Source organism: Octopus sinensis, unplaced genomic scaffold (genome assembly GCF_006345805.1).
Source record: "Octopus sinensis unplaced genomic scaffold, ASM634580v1 Contig18397, whole genome shotgun sequence".
Taxonomy (NCBI): Eukaryota; Metazoa; Mollusca; class Cephalopoda; order Octopoda; family Octopodidae; genus Octopus; species Octopus sinensis.
In genome coordinates, this window is record NW_021835804.1 from 3,489 (window position 1) to 22,704 (window position 19,216).

A 19,216-nucleotide genomic window follows, 5' to 3' on the forward strand; every position below is an offset into this window, starting at 1 on the left:
AGACCTCAACTCAAAATTATATGGTTGAGAAACGAGTTTCTTAATCATACAGTCGAGCTTTGCCTGTGCCTGTATATGATAAAAACTCCAAGAAAATGTCCTAGAGAGCAATGTTTCTCCTATCAGTTCTAATCTTTAATCATCATTATTATTACCATTGTCTTAATATTCAATTTTCCAAGATGGGTTATCAAATTACTAATCTACATATATCATCTTTTCATATTTCTTAATCCTGCAATATCATTATCACATTTGTGAGGTTTAATCTCAGGCCTTATTCAACTACTTTTTTTCTTTACTTTTTTTCTGTGTCTTTCTTGTTTTACTTCTCCCATAAACATTTTAGCCAACTGACAAATTATTCAGATAACATACCTAGAACAATTTTAATGACTCTCTTCTTTTATAAATATTGAGTAATATCTTTTATGCTTGACTAGCAGTATCGCCCGGCGTTGCTCAGGTTTGTAAGGGAAATAACTATAAAGCATTTTTAGAGAGTTATAGCCAAAAAATAGCAAAAAAATGATGGTAAATTTTTTTTTGAGATTTAAGAAAGGTAGAGTTGCGTCCCCTAGACAGTTTGTGGTTCGTATTCCTGATTCTCGACCCCATGTCGAATTTATCGATTTTTTTCAGAACTGGGGGAACTTTTCAAAATTTTCGCTGCGTTAGTTTTGAATTATGACATTGGGCTATGTGTGTGTCAAGTTTCATCAGAATCGGTTGAAAGCCATGGTCAGGGTGAGGGTACAAGCAAACAGACACACAGAAACACGCACAGACAAACTGCCGTTTATATAGAGAGAGATTACTACTTCAACTGAGTAATACCTAGCCTTTTTTTATAAGTCAAAATTGCCTATCCAAAAGACAAAATCCTACTCATTCTTTTTTAATTGCTCTATCACTCTATATTCACTTTATTTACTTCACTGCCATCTCTATATTACTTACAACAATATCATTATTTTCACTAACACAACAATAAAATAACAATATACAGGTTGATCAAGAGAAAGCAATGAGAATTGCCTCCGATTCAGCCTTACCTCATCTCCTGGATTCAAGAAACCATTTATGCAACTGTAAAGAGCACCATAACCTCCAACTGAGACGAGTATTTCCTTAAATGGATCAATTGTACGGCCCATTATTGGAGAATATACCTTTGATAATATGTCAATCAATCGATGTTGTCCCTAGCAATTAAGAAAAAAGTAGGTAAATACAAAAATAAAAAAAAAAACTAATAAAAATATCAAATATCTTTTCATTTGCATGCACACTCACACATGACTATAACGAGAGGAGTGAAGCTTCGGTTATCAATGTCCTCAACATGTAAGATTGGGAGCAGGAATGTGAATGGTGGAAGTGACTAGTTGTAGAGGTGAAAATAGACAACCTCTATCACACTGAATTCATTTATTTAATCTGTTGTTGGGAGAGTCATTTTCCTTTTGTGCCTTACAAACTCACCGGTAAAATTTCCACTTCTTCCTTATTTTTATTTTCCTAAAATTTTCGTTGCGTTACATAAAGAAACTTGCAAACCAAATCAAAAAATGAAATATCATTTATTTAACATTTCTAAATATCTTTTCACATCAGTTAATTGTACAAATACTATCTCATGAGTTAGGGATTAAAATGCATGGTAACCATTATAAAGATGGCAACAAGTTTCTTTAGAGAAATCTAGTAACTACTTTGAGCAAATCAAGGGATTTCCTCATCTCAGTCTGAAGAAATGTCTATATACTGATAGAATATCAAAGTGTTTGGTAGCACAATCATAGAACAAATATGTCTTATTTTTCACAACTTAATCAAGAATACTACTGGCATTTATTATTGTTACAAATCAACTTCACAATATTAAAACTTCGAAGTCAACATTACTAGACTTCATCATTAATTAGTGAAAGTAATTTAGCAGTTAATTCTAGCCAGATTATTTCTGACAGTGCACAGTTTGATCATAATTTAACTTTATGAAACATAGCTGACTTATTATATGTTGGCGTTGTATTCCATTCAGCACATAACAGATGTGGGAATCACAGGTGACTAAAGCGATAATACTGTAGATTAAAAGTTGAAGGGTTAGTTCAAAGTCTGCATTATTTCTGACAAAGGCATAATGCCCAGTCAAAAAGACAATTAACAGATGAGATACAGCTCATCCATGAGCTATATCTCTTTACATAATTCATTGAGTTATGTGACACCCATCCATAACAAAAATGTAGTTGCAAGTGGAAAAGACATCACTGCTGATACTGTTATCATCAACATTTTCATTATTGTTACTTTGATACTTGATTTTCTCTGCTGAACAGTTCTACAAAATGATAGTTTTACATGCATTTTGATGATGTCACAAATATTGTTCAATCCTGCACACAGTATAACTATTTCTTTTTGGCTCTTACATCTACAGATACCTTCAAAAAGAAAAAGATCAGCTGCCATAATGTAAAAGTTCTCCATTTTAACTTGTAAAAATAAACAGATCAGAAGAGAGAATTACTTACAAAACCTCGAGTATATTGGTGTAGTAAATGGTTCTTGTTACTAGCAGCTTCTATCATAGCATTTGTAGCAGATGGTGGTGGTTTAAAGTCTGGAAAACCCTGAAATTAATACAGAGTTTGTACATATAATAGTGATTTAATATATATATTACTAACATTTTATATGACCATTACTAACAATGTTTCCACAATGTGTTGCTGTACGCTTGAGAACATGCCGTATGAACAATAAAGATTAAAACTATCACATCTTCTTTTAAACTCTGAACAAAAAAATCTTTGTTATAGTTAAAAACTATCTTGGATTGTTTAAAATTGCAGAGTTTATGGTAAAAGTTATATTGATTTGGTCACTTGGAATGCATAAATGAGGAAACTGATTAAAGCATATTCTCACTAAAGCATTCCAGAAATCAAGGTGGTTTACATATGCTCCTGAAGATATCATCTAAATATTGATTATAAGACTAACACAAAATGGAGAAGAATATGGAAAAAATACAACTATGGTAACAAAATGCCAATGGCATGCAGATCATTGGTAGTTTTAGTATAAGTAATGATTACAATTAGATATTAGTAGCTTGCTTTATAATTACATATAATACACAGAAAGCATCAACAAATATAGCATACTTTTTACAAACTTCAATAGCATACTGACATTTGCTTTGGTCTCTTGTCATCTCTTCAGTGAGGCCCAGTATCCTTCCTTTATCTTCATCTTCAATGAGAGCCTTCCACTCACTGGCCATTCCAGCAAGCATCTTTCTTGCACCATTTCAGTGATGCTGTTGATGCCCACTTATTCTATCAGCTCACCTGTGCTACACTTTCATACAAGTTAATATAATAACACTTGCTTCATTTCTCACTAACTGCTACATCTTCCAGAATCATACTCATAGGAGCAATTCAATTTATTAGTGTTCTTCTGATAACTATTCTTGTGCATCAAATACATCTAACTTCTTGGTTCTCTGTAAGCTTACTAGAGATCCCGCTGAAATATTATGTACTTGTTAGTCTAATTGAGCACACAGTATCAAAATTCTATCAGCCATCTTTATACATAAAGGGTAAGGCTACTTTGAACTCTTAACCATGTTTCCAGATTTTAAACATTTTCTGCAACTCTTTGGCACATTTTGCTATGCAAACCAGGTCATCAGCTCAAAGTTCACCAGCACTCAATGAACAGAAATGACAGGAGAGAGAATCTTAGTGAACAGTTACCTGTAGACTAGATTGTTCACTGAACATGCCACCAACTCAAAGCTTGTTAGCAGTTACCTTGCAATGGTACAATCCTTAGAAGACTAAGCCCAGCACCTACCATACAACAATTCAAGAACTTCATTTACATAAATATAAAACAGGTGTGCTTGCTTTTAGCAACAAATGTTTCTTTTGGTTGTTTCACTAGAAATATGGAATATGTGGCTTCACAACCTGAATAAATCAAAACTGCATCTTATTCAGTCTAACCTTCTCTTGAATTCAGTCCACTCTTTCACAGTCCATCAGTGTTATACCACTGGTTTTCATTTCTAGCAGTTGATGAATATGCTGCTATGTCACACATTAAGGATAGTACATTCTGGCACAACACAATTAACTAGGCAAGCATATGATCTACATATGCTTTCTAAAAAAAATGGTAAAGACTCCCTTTGGTCATGAATGATCATGGGATTGCACCTAGAAAGTTTCCCTTCAAGGTGCAAGTCCAAGCAAGGTTGTTATTATGGAAAACCAGCAGTCACCCATGTAAACCAGCCTCCCCTCACCACACCACAGATGTTATCCAAGGGAAAGGCAAAGGCCGATACAGCTTGGCACCAGTGATGTCGCAACTCATTTCTACAGATTAGTGAACTGGAGCAACTTGAAACAGAGTGTCTTCCTCAAGAACACAGCACACAGCTCAGTCTGGGAATCAAACTCATTATATTATGATTGTGAGCCTGATGCTCTAACCACTGAGCCATGTACCTTCATATGTACGCTTTCTAATTCTTGGCAATTATTGTTAGTAAGCATAATGCTAAAATAATGCTTTTCCTGTCTACATATTTTTGATGATCTTAGTAACCATATCACAAGCTGACATCTGCAGAGAAAATATGGCAGGAAGAGCAGATTTGGGAATAAAACACAGAAGTGGTAATATTTGAGGCAGGCTTGTGTGAGGGAGGCATGCAACCATCTAGTACAGAAGGAAAGAATCTACTGATATAGCAATATAATAGACAGCATATCTGTGAGCCAAAAGTGTTTGAAAGTTAGTTTTTGTCAATCAGTGGGTTGGCCATTTGGATGCAGTTGTTTGTAGGAAGTCATTAATGAATCAGGTCTGAAATATTTTCTCATTATGAGAAGAAAGGCTAAGGCCCCTTTGCAGATTTCATTTAGTGTAGTACTAGCTCTTGCACTCACATTTTTCATTCAACAATCCTTTGTAGTGGTTCAACAAATGATACATAGAATTCAAATGTCACTATATTTTGCTTTCACTATTTTTATTTTCACACCAGTAGAATGACACTAACCTAGGTTAAAAGTATATTAATAGGATAGCAAAAATATTCATAATCAGGCATTAATAAAAGTGAACAAAATTTTTAGGGAGCATCATAAAGTAATACATAGAAACAGATGTATGTCAGATTTAGTTGTTGTTTAGCTCAAATTTAACCTGACTGAGCCAAATGAAAGACATTCCATCTATGACTATTGCATATCCTTTCTTCAGGAATGTCTAAGACTACATTGTCCAATGTGTCCTTTTCTTAAGATAGCAGGATGTGCTACAAGAAAAATTTTGTAACTATTTCTAAGAAGTCAACACTCTTTTATTGCACATGTCACAACAAAAGAGATGAGCTTTGCAGCTCGAGAAATAAAGTCAAAAATTTCTAACTTAGAGTGAAGTTTAAAAAAGAAATAATTGAAGTTACCTGCCCAAGGTTGACAGCATTATAGTCTACAGCCAGTTTACTCATTTCCACCCTGTAATTACATAATGTATTTTTTCATCAAGTGAAAGATACCAAGTGTGTATGATAGAATAAAAAATAGAAGATATATAAATGGTATGATAAAGTATACAGAAACATTACGAAATTAATTAAATAAATTAAAAAATAACTTGTGTCAATGTAAATCAATGTTAAGGAAGAATGTAATCTATTGAAATAACACCAGTACATGAGTGGCACATATTTTATCAAGATCATCATTTTACTGAACTAATGAGGAACGCTCTACACAAGTCAACTGATCTACCAGAAATAAATGTCAAATTTACGTCAAATCATATCCTACGGTCTTAAAACAAAGGTAAAAATGCAGAGGACAATGTTCTAAAAACGTGATGTTGAAAGAAGAAAATATAGCAATGTTTGGAAAACTTTTGAACATAAGGCTGCTTGACAGGTGCCAACCTAGGACAAACAAGCTAAAGAGCTGTAAAACAATGTGAACTCAAACTAAGAAAAGACGGAACTAAAAATACTGTAAACCACTGAGTCTGACACTCTTCTATTTCTGTTTTAATAAAACAATACATCATACATGTTAAATTCAATGAAGAGAAAGATGGTAAGTAGGCAGGAGAGTATATGTTATTCAGTATTTAGTTTTGTTTTCATACAAGTTCAAATCATAACAGAGTAAACTTAACTTTTCAAATATATTCTTCCCAACAAAATTGGTTTTGTGCAAAAAGAAATCAATATTAATATTACCCATTGTTTCGCTCATCACACCAAACTAAACTTAGGTTAAAATCGCCTCAGTTCTGGAGCTGGTGGGATTATCCAGAAGTGATGGAAAGAGTGTACATGGCCTTACCATTTGTCCCTGGGTAAGAGGTATGTGCCTCATCTGAAATTCCACAGTATGTGACTCTTTTGCTCCTCCCCACATCCTGGATACAAGAGGGTAAATGAGAGTGTGACTGCTTCGGCAGCCAAATGGAACAAAATACTTAAGATTTGGGACTTATCAGATAAAAAGTTCTGCCAGTCTGTGGATTTTGAAACATTTGGAAAGGCTGGGATGCTGACAACAAAGTTCTTTTCTTTGACAATTACCACACTAAAGTGTCAGATGATGCCTGTGAGAGGGCTTGATTGTTCAAATTCCTTAGACTGTTGCTCATGATAATATCATAAGCATGTTGGATTGCTTCAACAGGTTCCATTGAATTTTGTGGTGTGCGGCCAACTGGGACACTTGATGTTGAATTGATGTTTTTTCTTCTTTTTTCTTTCTTTCTTACTCTTCTACTTTTCTCTCTTTGCTCATGTTTGTATTTTCTTCAGTTTTGGACTTGTATTTTCATGTGGTTTTGTTTTATATATGTATCATATACATGTGTTTTGTATATGTAATAAAATAATTAATGTCATACTTGTTTATGAATAAGTAACTATTAATTTAGCTTGGTTAACTTAAGTTATTAGGTTGGTCTTCATTCACTCATAGCTTACATTTTTCTTCCTGTTTTAACCCTTTCATTACCAAACCACCCAAAGCCACCCGAATTCATATTTAAATGAGAATATCAGAGCAAATCTCTTTAGTACATTCATGAAAACACGTGATTATGCTTCGTAAACAATTCATCTACAGTTTTGTACAACGATCAACATGTAATTTTAATTCCCTGAATTTTGGGAGATTTTTTTCCACATTTTTTTCGGCATCGATTTTTCTTCAACTTTGAAAATGGATAGGAGTTTCATGTTATCAAGCATTGATTCCGAATTGGAAAATTTGTGAAACAAATACTGGGTACTGTTGTGGATTTAGTTTTTATACAGGGAAACTAATGTTAGTCAGCATGGCTTAGGGTATGATGTGGTCTGGAAGTTATTGTTTGAAGCGATCAATGCGGAAACAAATTTACGCAGATTGTAAACAAACACAAAATGGGGGTTCAAATTTCGGAAAATTTGTGAAGCAAATACTGGGTACTGTGTGGATTTAGTTTTTATACAGGGAAAATAATGTTAGTCAGCATGGCCTAGGGAACGATGTGGTCTGGAATTTATCACTTCCATACCATAACCAGGGCCGTATATTATTTTTTGACCAGTGGATTCCAGTATTTCACTTTATTCCACCTTTATGGTACACCTGTTGTGCATTAAATTCAACTGATGATATAGTGAGGTGCACAATTCTTCTTTATCAAAATTTTGTTGCATACCCATTTGAATATTAGCTGATGATTCATTTTCTATGGTGATGTTTAAACAAAATTTTAATATTTTTACCTTTTGCTCAATTTAAAATTTTAATATGTTTACCTTTTGCTCAATTTACCTGGATTTACCTGTAATTAAAGTCACTTTGAGACAAAAGTTATGCAATAGAATTGATTAAGAACCCTTTCTTTAATTATGTTCCAAATATCACATTAATATGTTGATAAGTAAAAAAGTTACAGTTATTTAATGAAACAAGCCTAGATTCATGATTATTTTAGAATTTAATTGAAACTCATGAGGGGTGTATTTTGGTCAGAAATATAGTAACGAAAGGGTTAAATTATCAAAAATACTATCATTCTCAAAACACAAACTGTAATTACTAGTTAATTTTACAAATTACTTTTTTGTTTAGAATACATTTACTTTATGTTCTATTATAAAGAAATTTCCAAGCTGGTATTCTTCTAAATGTCATCGGAGATGTCAGAATACTGACAACTGATTTGATCCAATCTGACTGACAAAACCTGTTCTAGTGCTACATTATGAATGAGTGGTTAGCAACACAAAAGTGCATTATCATTTAGCGTCTGTTTTCCATGCTGGCATGGGTTAAACAGTCTGACTGGAACTGGCAAGCCAGAGAGCTGATTTTAGCTTGGTTTCTACAGTTGAATACCCTTCCTGACACCAACCACTCCAAGAGTGCAGTGGGTGCCTTTTAAATGTCACCAGCACAGGTGCCTTTTACATGTCACTGGCACTGTCCTTCACTACGATTTCACTTGGCCTGACAAATTTTCTCAAGCACAGCAAACTGCCAACATCTGTGAGACCTACCATCTGAAGATCATGCTTGTCCTATGTCTTCCTGGATCCACAGGTTCCATCAACAGTTAGAGACTGGCACTTCTTTATGCAGCTGTCCTTGTCTGTAAGTATCATATCACCATACCAGCACAGTCTTCTCTCTTGCACATCGCATATCATGCCTCTTATGCCCAATTTTTCTTTCAAGATGCTTACATTCTGTTGTACATACACACTGACATTACAAAAAGGGGGCACCCAATCCAACTATAAATTTAATCCCTTCAACAGTATATAAATGTTGAAGCAATTGGTTTTACAACTGAATGCTCTTGATTTTACAATTCCATTCATATAAGCATGGAAAATACAAGTCACTGCCATCAGTCATGGTAATAACATCTCCATCAGTGACATTGGTATCATCAACATTTTGTGTCCTTTCTTCCATGCAGATATGAGTTAGACTGAATAATAAGTTATTTCAGTTCTGGTTGGTAAATTATTGACCCCATATTTCTAGTGAACTAACTATGCTAACATATGAAACTATGGAGATGAAGTACACAATAAAGAAGGGATTTGGAAATATGGGGTCAATATTGGGGTACATAAACATATATATATATATAAACATACACACATGAAATATTTCCAAATCCCTTCTTTATTGTGTACTTCATCTTCATAGTTTCGTATGTTAGCATAGTTAGTTCACTAGAAATATGGGGTCAATAATTTACCAACCAGAACTGAAATAACATTGTTTTAGCCTTCGAATGACGCAGGCCAACAGAAGAAAGAGTGGAGAAAGAGTGGTGAAAGAGTACAGCAGGGATCACCACCCCCTGCCGGAGCCTCGTGGAGCTTTTAGGTGTTTTCACTCAATAAACACACACAACATCCGGTCTGGGAATCGATTAAACCTCGCCAAGTTAAATATTTAAACCACCTGAAGAATGACTGTAACTTGAAAATTTTAAGAATTGAACAGCCATGAAACGATCGTAGTGTTATATTAATTATCTTTTTTAATGATTTTGATATATATTTAAAAAATACAAATTAATTAATCTTATGTATTGGCTTAAGTTTTTCATTGTATGATTTGCCTAATAGTGGTTTTATCTCTAATTTAATATAATATATATATATATATATATATATATATATCATGTGACCACGTGACCGACCAGACCATCAGATGTTGTTACACATTGCTGGTCACAATGCGTTCGCATTGTTTTAGCCTTCGAATGACGCCACCCCTCTGGCTAAGCAAGCAGGCCAACAGAAGAAAGAGTGGAGAAAGAGTGGTGAAAGAGTACAGCAGGGATCACCACCCCCTGCCGGAGCCTCGTGGAGCTTTTAGGTGTTTTCGCTCAATAAACACACGCAACGCCCGATCTGGGAATCGGAACCGCGATCCTGCAACCGCAGGTCCGCTGCCCTAACCACTAGGCCATTGCGCCTCCACTATATATATATATATATATATATATATTATATATATATATATATATAATATATATATATATATATATATATAAATATATATATAATATATATATATAAATATATATATATAAATATATATATAAATATATATATAAATATATATATATATAATATATATATATATATATATTATATATATATATATATACACACACTCAAATGAATATGGTACTTAATTTAGATGCACCAGAATTTTGTATGGTGTTATCCATAAAAATCCGTGGGGTGATTATAATCAAAATAAGCAACAAGAATGATTCCGGTAATTTGGTACGATCGTTTCGTACTACATCATTTTATTAAATGTTGTAAGTATTACAACAGATTTAAGATGCTGAGTACTCATCAGCCAATTATAGAGGTTTTCCATTAATACAAAAATTTTCAAATCAAGTGGCAACATTATAGAGAAGGTAGATATATAGACAAAGATGTGGATTTAAATGTTAAGAACATATGAGGTAGTAGAGTCCCTCCACTGACTGACTAAGATTTGATTGTTCCAGACTGCTGTAAGGTTGTGAGAGGGAGAAGTAAGCAATAAAGATTTTCTAATTGTAGAAATGGGGCAAAGGGGGATTCAGAACTCCATAAAAGGAATTCATGTGGAAGACAACAATTCTCACTACTAAATTTCAATTACTACTATTTGATGAGAGAACTAGGTCAATGTCAAGTGGTCACTATCACATTCACAGAGAGTGCAATTTGGAGAAAAAAAACTATCACTTATTACGAGTAGGCATAGTACTTTTTAACTGGAGGAAAGCCTTATTAATTTTAAAGCCAGTTTAATTTTAGAAAAAAGAATTCAATTTCAAGTTTGTAGTGAAGATTTTTTAGTCATCTATGAATGTGAAATTGAAAGCCAGTATGGTATATTCCTTCTTATTTGATTATAAAGAATTACAATTTGAAAAATATAGGAATACTCACAAAATTATTATTTAAAGTATTTAAACGTTCGGGTTGTACGATGTATACAAGATACTCCCAACTCCAAATGGTTATTCAACAGATTTGTATTATTCTGATGTTTCAAAATTTCATAAGTTTCCATAGAACAAAGTTGACAACCATCCCTGCTATTTCTATAAGGTTGCACCCTTCTTACTATTTCCCATTTTAGGTTGAATTCTATATTATTTGTTTTTAGTTCCCAAATTTTGCTAGATAATGCAGATGGTGAACACACAGAACAACCGTTGGCTTGACATGTACTAAAAGTGATAAAAATCAAACAGCCAATCAACATCATGATGTTTGGAGTGATCACTTAGTGATGGCAACATTATACCTTCATTCATCTTCCCACACAGCCTCACACTCAACATGGAGGCCTACATCAAGTGCCTGGAGGAGGCAGTGCTACCCTGGGTCAAGAGGATGGTTGCTGGAAGACCCTATATCTGGTAACAGGACTCTGCACTATGCCATACAAGCAGGAGAACCCAGTCATGGCTGTCAGACAACTTCTGCAACCACATTACCCCTAACATCTGGCTCCCTAACTCCCCAGACTGCAACCCCCTTGATCACTATGTGTGGGACACAGTTGAGCGAGAGACCAACAAAATTCTTTGTAACACCACAGATGAACTGAAGACAAAGATTATGGCAGCATTGACTAACTTAAACGAGACCATCCAGAAGAGTTGAAGCCAATGGCGATTTTATTGAATAAATTTACTCTTTAGTATTTTAAGATATTTTTATGTAATTTTGGTAAATATATCTGTTAAAATGAGATGTCAGTGTCATTTTCACTTCTGCATTATATAGATAACAATATATTCACCACACCCTGTATATATACTAGAAAGACAGAAAGATATCCATATAAAAGCCAACTATACTGTCTTCAAAGAGGAAGAATTAAGGATAGTAATTCTTCAACAATGGAACTGGTAACTACTAATATCCTCTATTAATGATATTCTGTAGCTAATACAAAGAAATAGTGGCAGCAGCAGCAAAAGTGGTATTAGTAACAAATATAGTAAAACAAATAATTATTGATGTAAATTTGAAAAGTGGAAATTTTGATTTTTTTTCAGTAATTAAATAAGTAGATAGAAATAAAAATATATAAATAATGTGACAGACAAAAGACAGTAAATAATAATAAAAATAATGATATTCCTATCTACAAAAGGCGCCAAGCTTGAAATTTATTGGGAGAGGGTTAGTTGATTACATCAACTCCAGTGCATAACTGGTATTTATTTCACTGACCTCAAAAGGATGAAAGGCAAAGTCATCTTCATAGAATTTGAACTCAGAAGATAAAGACAGATGAAATGCCATTAAGCATTTTGTCTGACATGCTAAAAAAAAGGTAATAATAATAACAAAGAAAAGAAGAAAAATCTGATGAGGAGAAAAGAAAAGAAAGGAATTGATGATGAAGAAGAAAAGAGGTAAGGAGAACAGAGAGGTACAGAGAGATAATAATAAATAATTGAAATAGCCCAGCTTCAGATCAAATCATTTGCCAGATTATAAATGAGAGAGTATGCATATTATAAGAGTGTGTGTGTATGTGTGAAACAGTACAGGCCATGTACAGGAATGCTGATAGTAAGGTAAGAGTTAGCCATGGGTACAGTTATGAATTTAGTGTACAGGCAGGTGTTTGCCAGGGCTCAATCCTCAGCCCCCTCCTATTCATCATTGTCTTCCGGACCATAACAGAGGAGTTTAGGACTGGAAGCCCATGAGAACTACTAAGTGCTGATGATCTTGTCCTCATAGCAGAATCTGTAACAGAATTAGAAAAGAAATTCTCAGTGTAGAAAAAAACCTAGAATCAAAGGGCTTTAAAGTAAATGTAACTAAGACCAAGGTCCTAGTAAGCAAAAGATTGGAAAGGACCCTTCACCCTTCAGTAAATGGCCCTGCTCAATATGTAAGAAGGATGTAAGCAAAATTCCATTTGGTGTACAAAGAGTGCAGTAGAGAGGTTAACACAGGAAATTGTATGTATAAGCAAGAACTTGTCTGATCAAAGCTATGTACATTTTACATTTTTTTCATTATAACACGAACAGCAATAACTGATGTGAGCTAACAAGAGAGAGGATGAAAGGTATAGGAAAGAGGTAACACAAGAGCAGAGAGATTAAACACTACAATGAAGACAAAACTGCAGCAGAGAAACAGTGGAAACATGAAAGAAAACAGTATTTACAAAAAATGAGAGAAAAAGCTCAACAACCAAGAAATTCTTATGGCCTCATTTACTTATTTCATCATCATCAGTTGTAGTAATAGTAGTATTTGTAAGGTGGTGAGCTAGCAGAATTGTTAGCATACTGGACAAAATGTTTAGAGACATTTCTTCCAACTCCTTACATTCTGAGTTCAAATTCCACTGAGGTCAACTTTTTCATCCTTTTGTGGTCAATAAAATAAGTACCACTTGAATTCTGGGGTTGGTGTAATCGGCTTATACCCAATCCCCAAACTGCAGGCTTTGTGCCAAAATTTGAAATCCTTATTATTATTGTTATTCTGCTGAGGTCAACTTTACCTTTCTTCCTCTTGGGATCAATAAAATAAGTACCAGTTGAGCACTGGGGTCAATATAATCAACTTATCCCCAATCCCCAAATTGCTGGCCTTGTGCCAAAATTTGAAATCATTATTACTATTACCTCCACCTTCGCAAAAGCAGAGGTATTGTTTTCAGTTGAGTTTGTTTGTCCATGGACAAGATATCTCAAGAACTTCTAGATAGATTCAGATGAAACTTTCAGTGATGTTTGGCCTTGTGACTGGCATGAACTGATTAGATTTTGGGATCGATCCAGAACTGGACAAGGATTCTGGATTATTTGTTATATTTACTTTACATGAAGTATTACAATATTATGTTCTTTGATTATCTCCCTTGAAAGCACACTCATGGTTTCCATGTAAGTTATAGCAGTGTTGCTGTTTCCAAAGTTTTATTTTCGTTTCTTTATTATTAATTTTACTTGCATCTCTATCTTAGTAGAAACTGATAGATAAAGAAATCAAACTGCATAAACAAACAGCAGCAAAACCATTCAGAAATTAAATAACACTAACATATTCAGTAATAATGATAAATTTAATTTATCCTTGACAACTTTTAGTTTTATCAATTTTGAATATATCACTCCTGTTTAAAACCTACTTGACATTTCTAGCTCTAACTTCAAGGTAGCTTTACTTCTTGGACTCAAGTTTTTGAGTGCAACAATGTTGTTAAACCTCCATCAACAGCTCCGTATGCAGGTCTTTTCCATTTTCTTTCACGCATGGATAAATTTTTCACTATAGATTTTAATGGTCGTAGAGACATATCAGTGGATAGACTAAAAATGGATTCACGTATTTGTGTGCAATGATGTTGTTAAATCTTCATTAACAGCACCGTATGCAGGTCCTTTCCATTTTCTTTCACACAGATAAATTTTTCACTATAGACCTTAATGGTCATAAAGACACTATATCAGTGGATAGACTAAAAAAGGCCTTCATAGAGAAAACTGTCTCTATTCCCACTACAGACGACACACACACGAGCATTACAAACACGGCCCGCACACCCACCTTCACATTCCATGACTACCATTTGCATTGGTCAGGTACCGGACAAGGATTCAGGATTGTTTTTCCAGTTTTTTACCTTAATTTCTGAGAGCAGTTGGGTTCATTTTTAGTTTCTCGCTTGTGAGAGCAGTCGAGTTTAGTCTTGCCTTGGCAGAGGTCTGCACTCTCTGAGTGCTGTTGTTATTATTATCATTATTATGATTATGATTACTAAGGCAGCAAGCTGGCAGAACTGTTAGCACACTGGACAAAATGTTTAGCAGCATTTCATCCACCTTTACATTCATCATCATCATCATCATCATCCAGTGTTTTAAATTTGGGCTTTGCCCCCACTAATGGGGGTGGCCAGATCTATCTCAATGCCACTGTAACTGCCCTCACACCATCTCACCATGTTTTGGGCGTCCTTCCTTCTCAAGCCAACCTTCCCAATCTCCTCCTCCATCTGTCCCCTTGTTTTTCTCAGTCCATTTACCTCAAATTCAAGCACCCTGCCCAGAATATGCTTCTTAATCCTCCTCAACACATACCCATACCACCGCACTCCATTCGTCCTTACAAGCCATTCCACTGATTCCTCCAACCCCAGCATCCCCATCAAGTCCTCAGTCCTCTTCTTATCAAACAGTTTCACTCCATACATTTCTCTCACCATTGCTCTCTCAGTCCTTCTCAAAATTGACATCTCTCTCTCCCTCCGAGACTATGTCTCACTCTCATACAGCATTGCAGCTCTCACGCAATTCCTACAGACCCTTCCTTTCATCTTCAATGAGAACCTTTTCCCATATAACAATGCTCCACATTCCCTGAACTTCACCCAGTCAAGTCTTGCTCTTGCTGTCACAGCTGCTTCACATCCACCCTATCTCCCAAATAACAAAATCCTCTCACCGTTTCCACCTTTGTTACATAACATTTCCACTGGTTCTGCCAGCCCTCCAGCTCCATTCTCACATCTTCTACAAACAAACTTTCTTGCCAGTATTGGGGTCACCTTCACCATTTTCGTACATCTACAATGAGTCCATTTCTCACATTGTGAGTTCAAATTCTGTCAAGGTGAACTTTGCCTTTCATTGTTTCTTTTTTTTTGTGGGGGTGGGGGTGGGGTCAATAAAATAAGTACCACTCACGTACTAGGGTGATGTAATCAACTTTCCCTTCCCATGAAAAGCTGCTGGCCATGTGCCAAAATTTGAAATCATTGTCATTGAGAGCTGACAGAATTGTTAGAACACTGGACAAAATGCTTAGCGGCATTTCGTCTGTCTTCACGTGTTGAATTCAAATTCTGCCAAAGTCAACTTTACCTTTCATCTTTTTCAGGTTGATAAAATAAGTACTTGTTAAACACTGTGGTCAATGTAATCGACTCACCCTCTCCCCCAAAATTGCTGCCCTTGTGGTAAAATTTGAAACCATTATTATTTATTATTATAAACATTGTTCATTGTCCTGGGCAAAAATATTTGACACTACAGCTTAAAATGGATGCATGAAAAATAAGTAAGTAAATAAAACTCACCAAACATTCTTTTCACTGCCATAGTATTTCTTGGCCAATGAAAGTTTAGTTGACATTTTTCTGTATGATATTCCTTAAAAGGAAAATAATTGTATTAAACATAGAGATAAAAAACACCATTATTTTAGAAAAATACATTTCATATACAAATACATTTCATTAGTTTTCACTGTTGTTGTAGCTTAATTTTAGCTAAAATTTTGATAAATGATCTAAGGCGTTTTGAAGCTGTTTCAATACAGCAGAATGCACTTAGAACTTCCAAATCAACAAGATGGCAATAAGACAAGTAGTATCTCTGGTAAACTGACAGTTGCAAATATTCATTCAACACTTTCTATACCATAGCTCAGCTCTGATAGAATTCACTGAAGCTACAGAATATCTTAATTTGGTTTCAAATTATCTTTAAACTAGCTCTTTGCCTAAAATACAAGCCATTAGAAAACAGTAAACAAGTATATTTAAAAAGTGGAATAATCCTTTTTAAAACAATAACTTTGGTAAAAGAAACTGATTTTTATAGTTCACTACATTCCTTGAGTAGAAATATGATCCTGAAACCTAGTTTGATTTCACACAGAAGCCATTTCATTTCACTTCAAACCCTTTCTGGAATGTATGAACAGTACAAATCTATATTCCCATGCACCCCTCACAAAAGTAAAAGAAAACTGAAACAATGTGAAAAACATTTCAATTGATAGAAAACTCACTTGTCTTGAAATTCTTCAAAATTTCAATGAAAATATTTAAAATTTAATAACTGCTTAACTTTGATACATCTTTTAGAAACAACAATAAAAAATATAGCTGAATTTGTTATCTGTCTACAGAAGTTCACTTCAAATCTTTGACCACTTTTGATTTTGATATTTTTCATTAGCCAGATTTTATGAGAATACCTATAATTACTCTTTATAAATTGAGGATTTTTTTTTTGTTAATTTATAATAATTCTTTGTTAATTATTACAGGTCATAGTAGCTATTAACTAAAATTCAGCTGCCTAGTGTCTAATTAAGAATATAATTTAAATTAATTTTTGTAAATCAACTGCAGCGTGGAAGGTGTTTATAAGCCATTTAAGAAACACACAAAAACCATTAGATTCACTTCAACATTTAAATTTAATTTGTCAAAATATTTTCGTTGCTTTGAGACCGTGACCTGTTCACTGACAAAATTCCATGCTGCATCACGGAATTTTATCAGTGAACAGGTCGTGGTCTCAAAGCAACGAAAATATTTTAGCAAGTTAAATTTTTAATGTTGAAGGTGACCAAATCAGTGTAGCAGCTAGAATAAGAATAGCCTGGGCAAAGTTCATAGAGCTCTAACCTCTGCTGGTGACAAAGGGCCTCTCGCTCAGAGTAAAAGGTAGACTGTATGATGCATGTGTACAAACAGCCATGCTACACGGCAGAGAAACATGGGCTGTGATTGTTGAGGATATGCATAAGCTCACAAGGAATGAAGCCAGTATGATCCGATGGATGTGTAATGTCAGTGTGCATACTCAATAGAGTGTAAGTACCTTGAGAGAAAAGTTGGACCTAAGAAGCATTAGATGTGGTGTGCAAGAGAGACGACTGCGTTGGTATGGTCATGTGGTGAGAATGGATGAGGATAGCTGTGTAAAAAAGTGCCACACCCTAGCCGTTGAGGGGAACCTGTGGAAAAGGTAGACCCAGGAAGACCTGGGATGAAGTGGTGAAGCACGACCTTCAAACATTAGGCCTCACCAAGGAAATGACTAGCGACTGAGACCTTTGGAAATATGCTGTGCTCGAGAAGACCCGGCAAGCCAGATGAAACCATAACCCGTGGCCTATGCCAGGAGCATAACCAGCCCGCTTATGCGTAGCTTTTCCTTCTTTGGTTACTAAACTTTGCTTGCAAAGACCTGTTATGGCAAGTGAAATCAAAATCATTTCGATGACTGGCATCCGTATTAGTGGGGTGCAAAGAGCACCATATGAGTGTGATCGTTGACAGAGCAGCTATTCGAGTATGATCGTTACCAGCGTCGCTTTACTGGCACTTATACCTGTGCGAGTAGGGTGCCAAGAACACCATCCGAGCGTGATCGTTGCCAGAACAGCCAACTGGCTTCCATACACATGGCACGTAAAAGGGCACCATTCAAGCGTGATTGTTACCAATGTCGCTTCACTGGCACCTGTGTCGGTGGCACGTGTAAAAAGATTTGAGCGAGGTCATTGCCAGTACCGCCTGACTGGCCCCCGTGCATGTGGCACATAAAAAGCACCCACTACACTCTCAGAGTGGTTGGCGGTAGGAAGGGCATCCAGCTGTAGAAACTCTGCCAGATCAAGACTGGAGCCTGGTGCAGCCATTTGGTTGCCAGCCCTCAGTCAAAACCGTCCAACCCATGCTAGCATGGAAAACAGATGTTAAACGATGATGATGAAGTGAATCTAACGGTTTTTGTGAGTTTTTTAAATGGCTTATAAACACCTTCCATGCTGCAATTGTTTTCGTTCCAGCACATGATCTCAGATCAGGTCACTTGCTATGCAAGTACATTTCCATAATTTTTGTAAATCATTTTGCATAAAAACTAAATATTCAAGATATCAGAATATATCTTCTATTTTAACTCTTTAGCATTCAGATTACTCAATCAAATATAAGATTTATTTATTCACAATGTTTTGAATAAATCATACCTTATCTTGTAGCTTTGAGATTTTGATGATTATTTTCAGAATAACATACTGGGGTAGGTGTAAGTGACTGAATCTGGTCGTTTGAACAAAAAACAAGAGTGAATATTTAGGCTGGATATAACCAGTTTAAATGCTAAAGGGTCAAGAGATATATAAGGAATGGTCTTTGGGATATGTCATTTAGATGTTGACAAAACAGTTCCAATATAGAAATTATATACCATTTATAAATGAAATCAAAGTCTATGGAATATGGAAGGGATATAGTAGATTTAAATAACCCTGATACTTAACAGATACTCTTTTACTGACTGAATG

General features: G+C 35.0%; 1 protein-coding gene across 1 annotated transcript; it reads right to left on the reverse strand.

Moving 5' to 3' along the window:
• Window positions 1–941: 941 nt before the first annotated feature.
• LOC115231391 (kynurenine--oxoglutarate transaminase 3) lies at window positions 942–18,986 on the reverse strand. The gene is made up of 5 exons (XM_029801427.2): window positions 18,899–18,986; window positions 16,206–16,278; window positions 5,504–5,555; window positions 2,544–2,642; window positions 942–1,205 (listed from the first exon to the last, which is right to left on the reverse strand). Exons 2-5 carry the CDS (start codon window positions 16,259–16,261, stop codon window positions 957–959), a joined length of 456 nt encoding a protein of 151 aa, XP_029657287.2. The 5' UTR covers window positions 16,262–16,278; window positions 18,899–18,986; the 3' UTR covers window positions 942–956.
• Window positions 18,987–19,216: the final 230 nt, after the last annotated feature.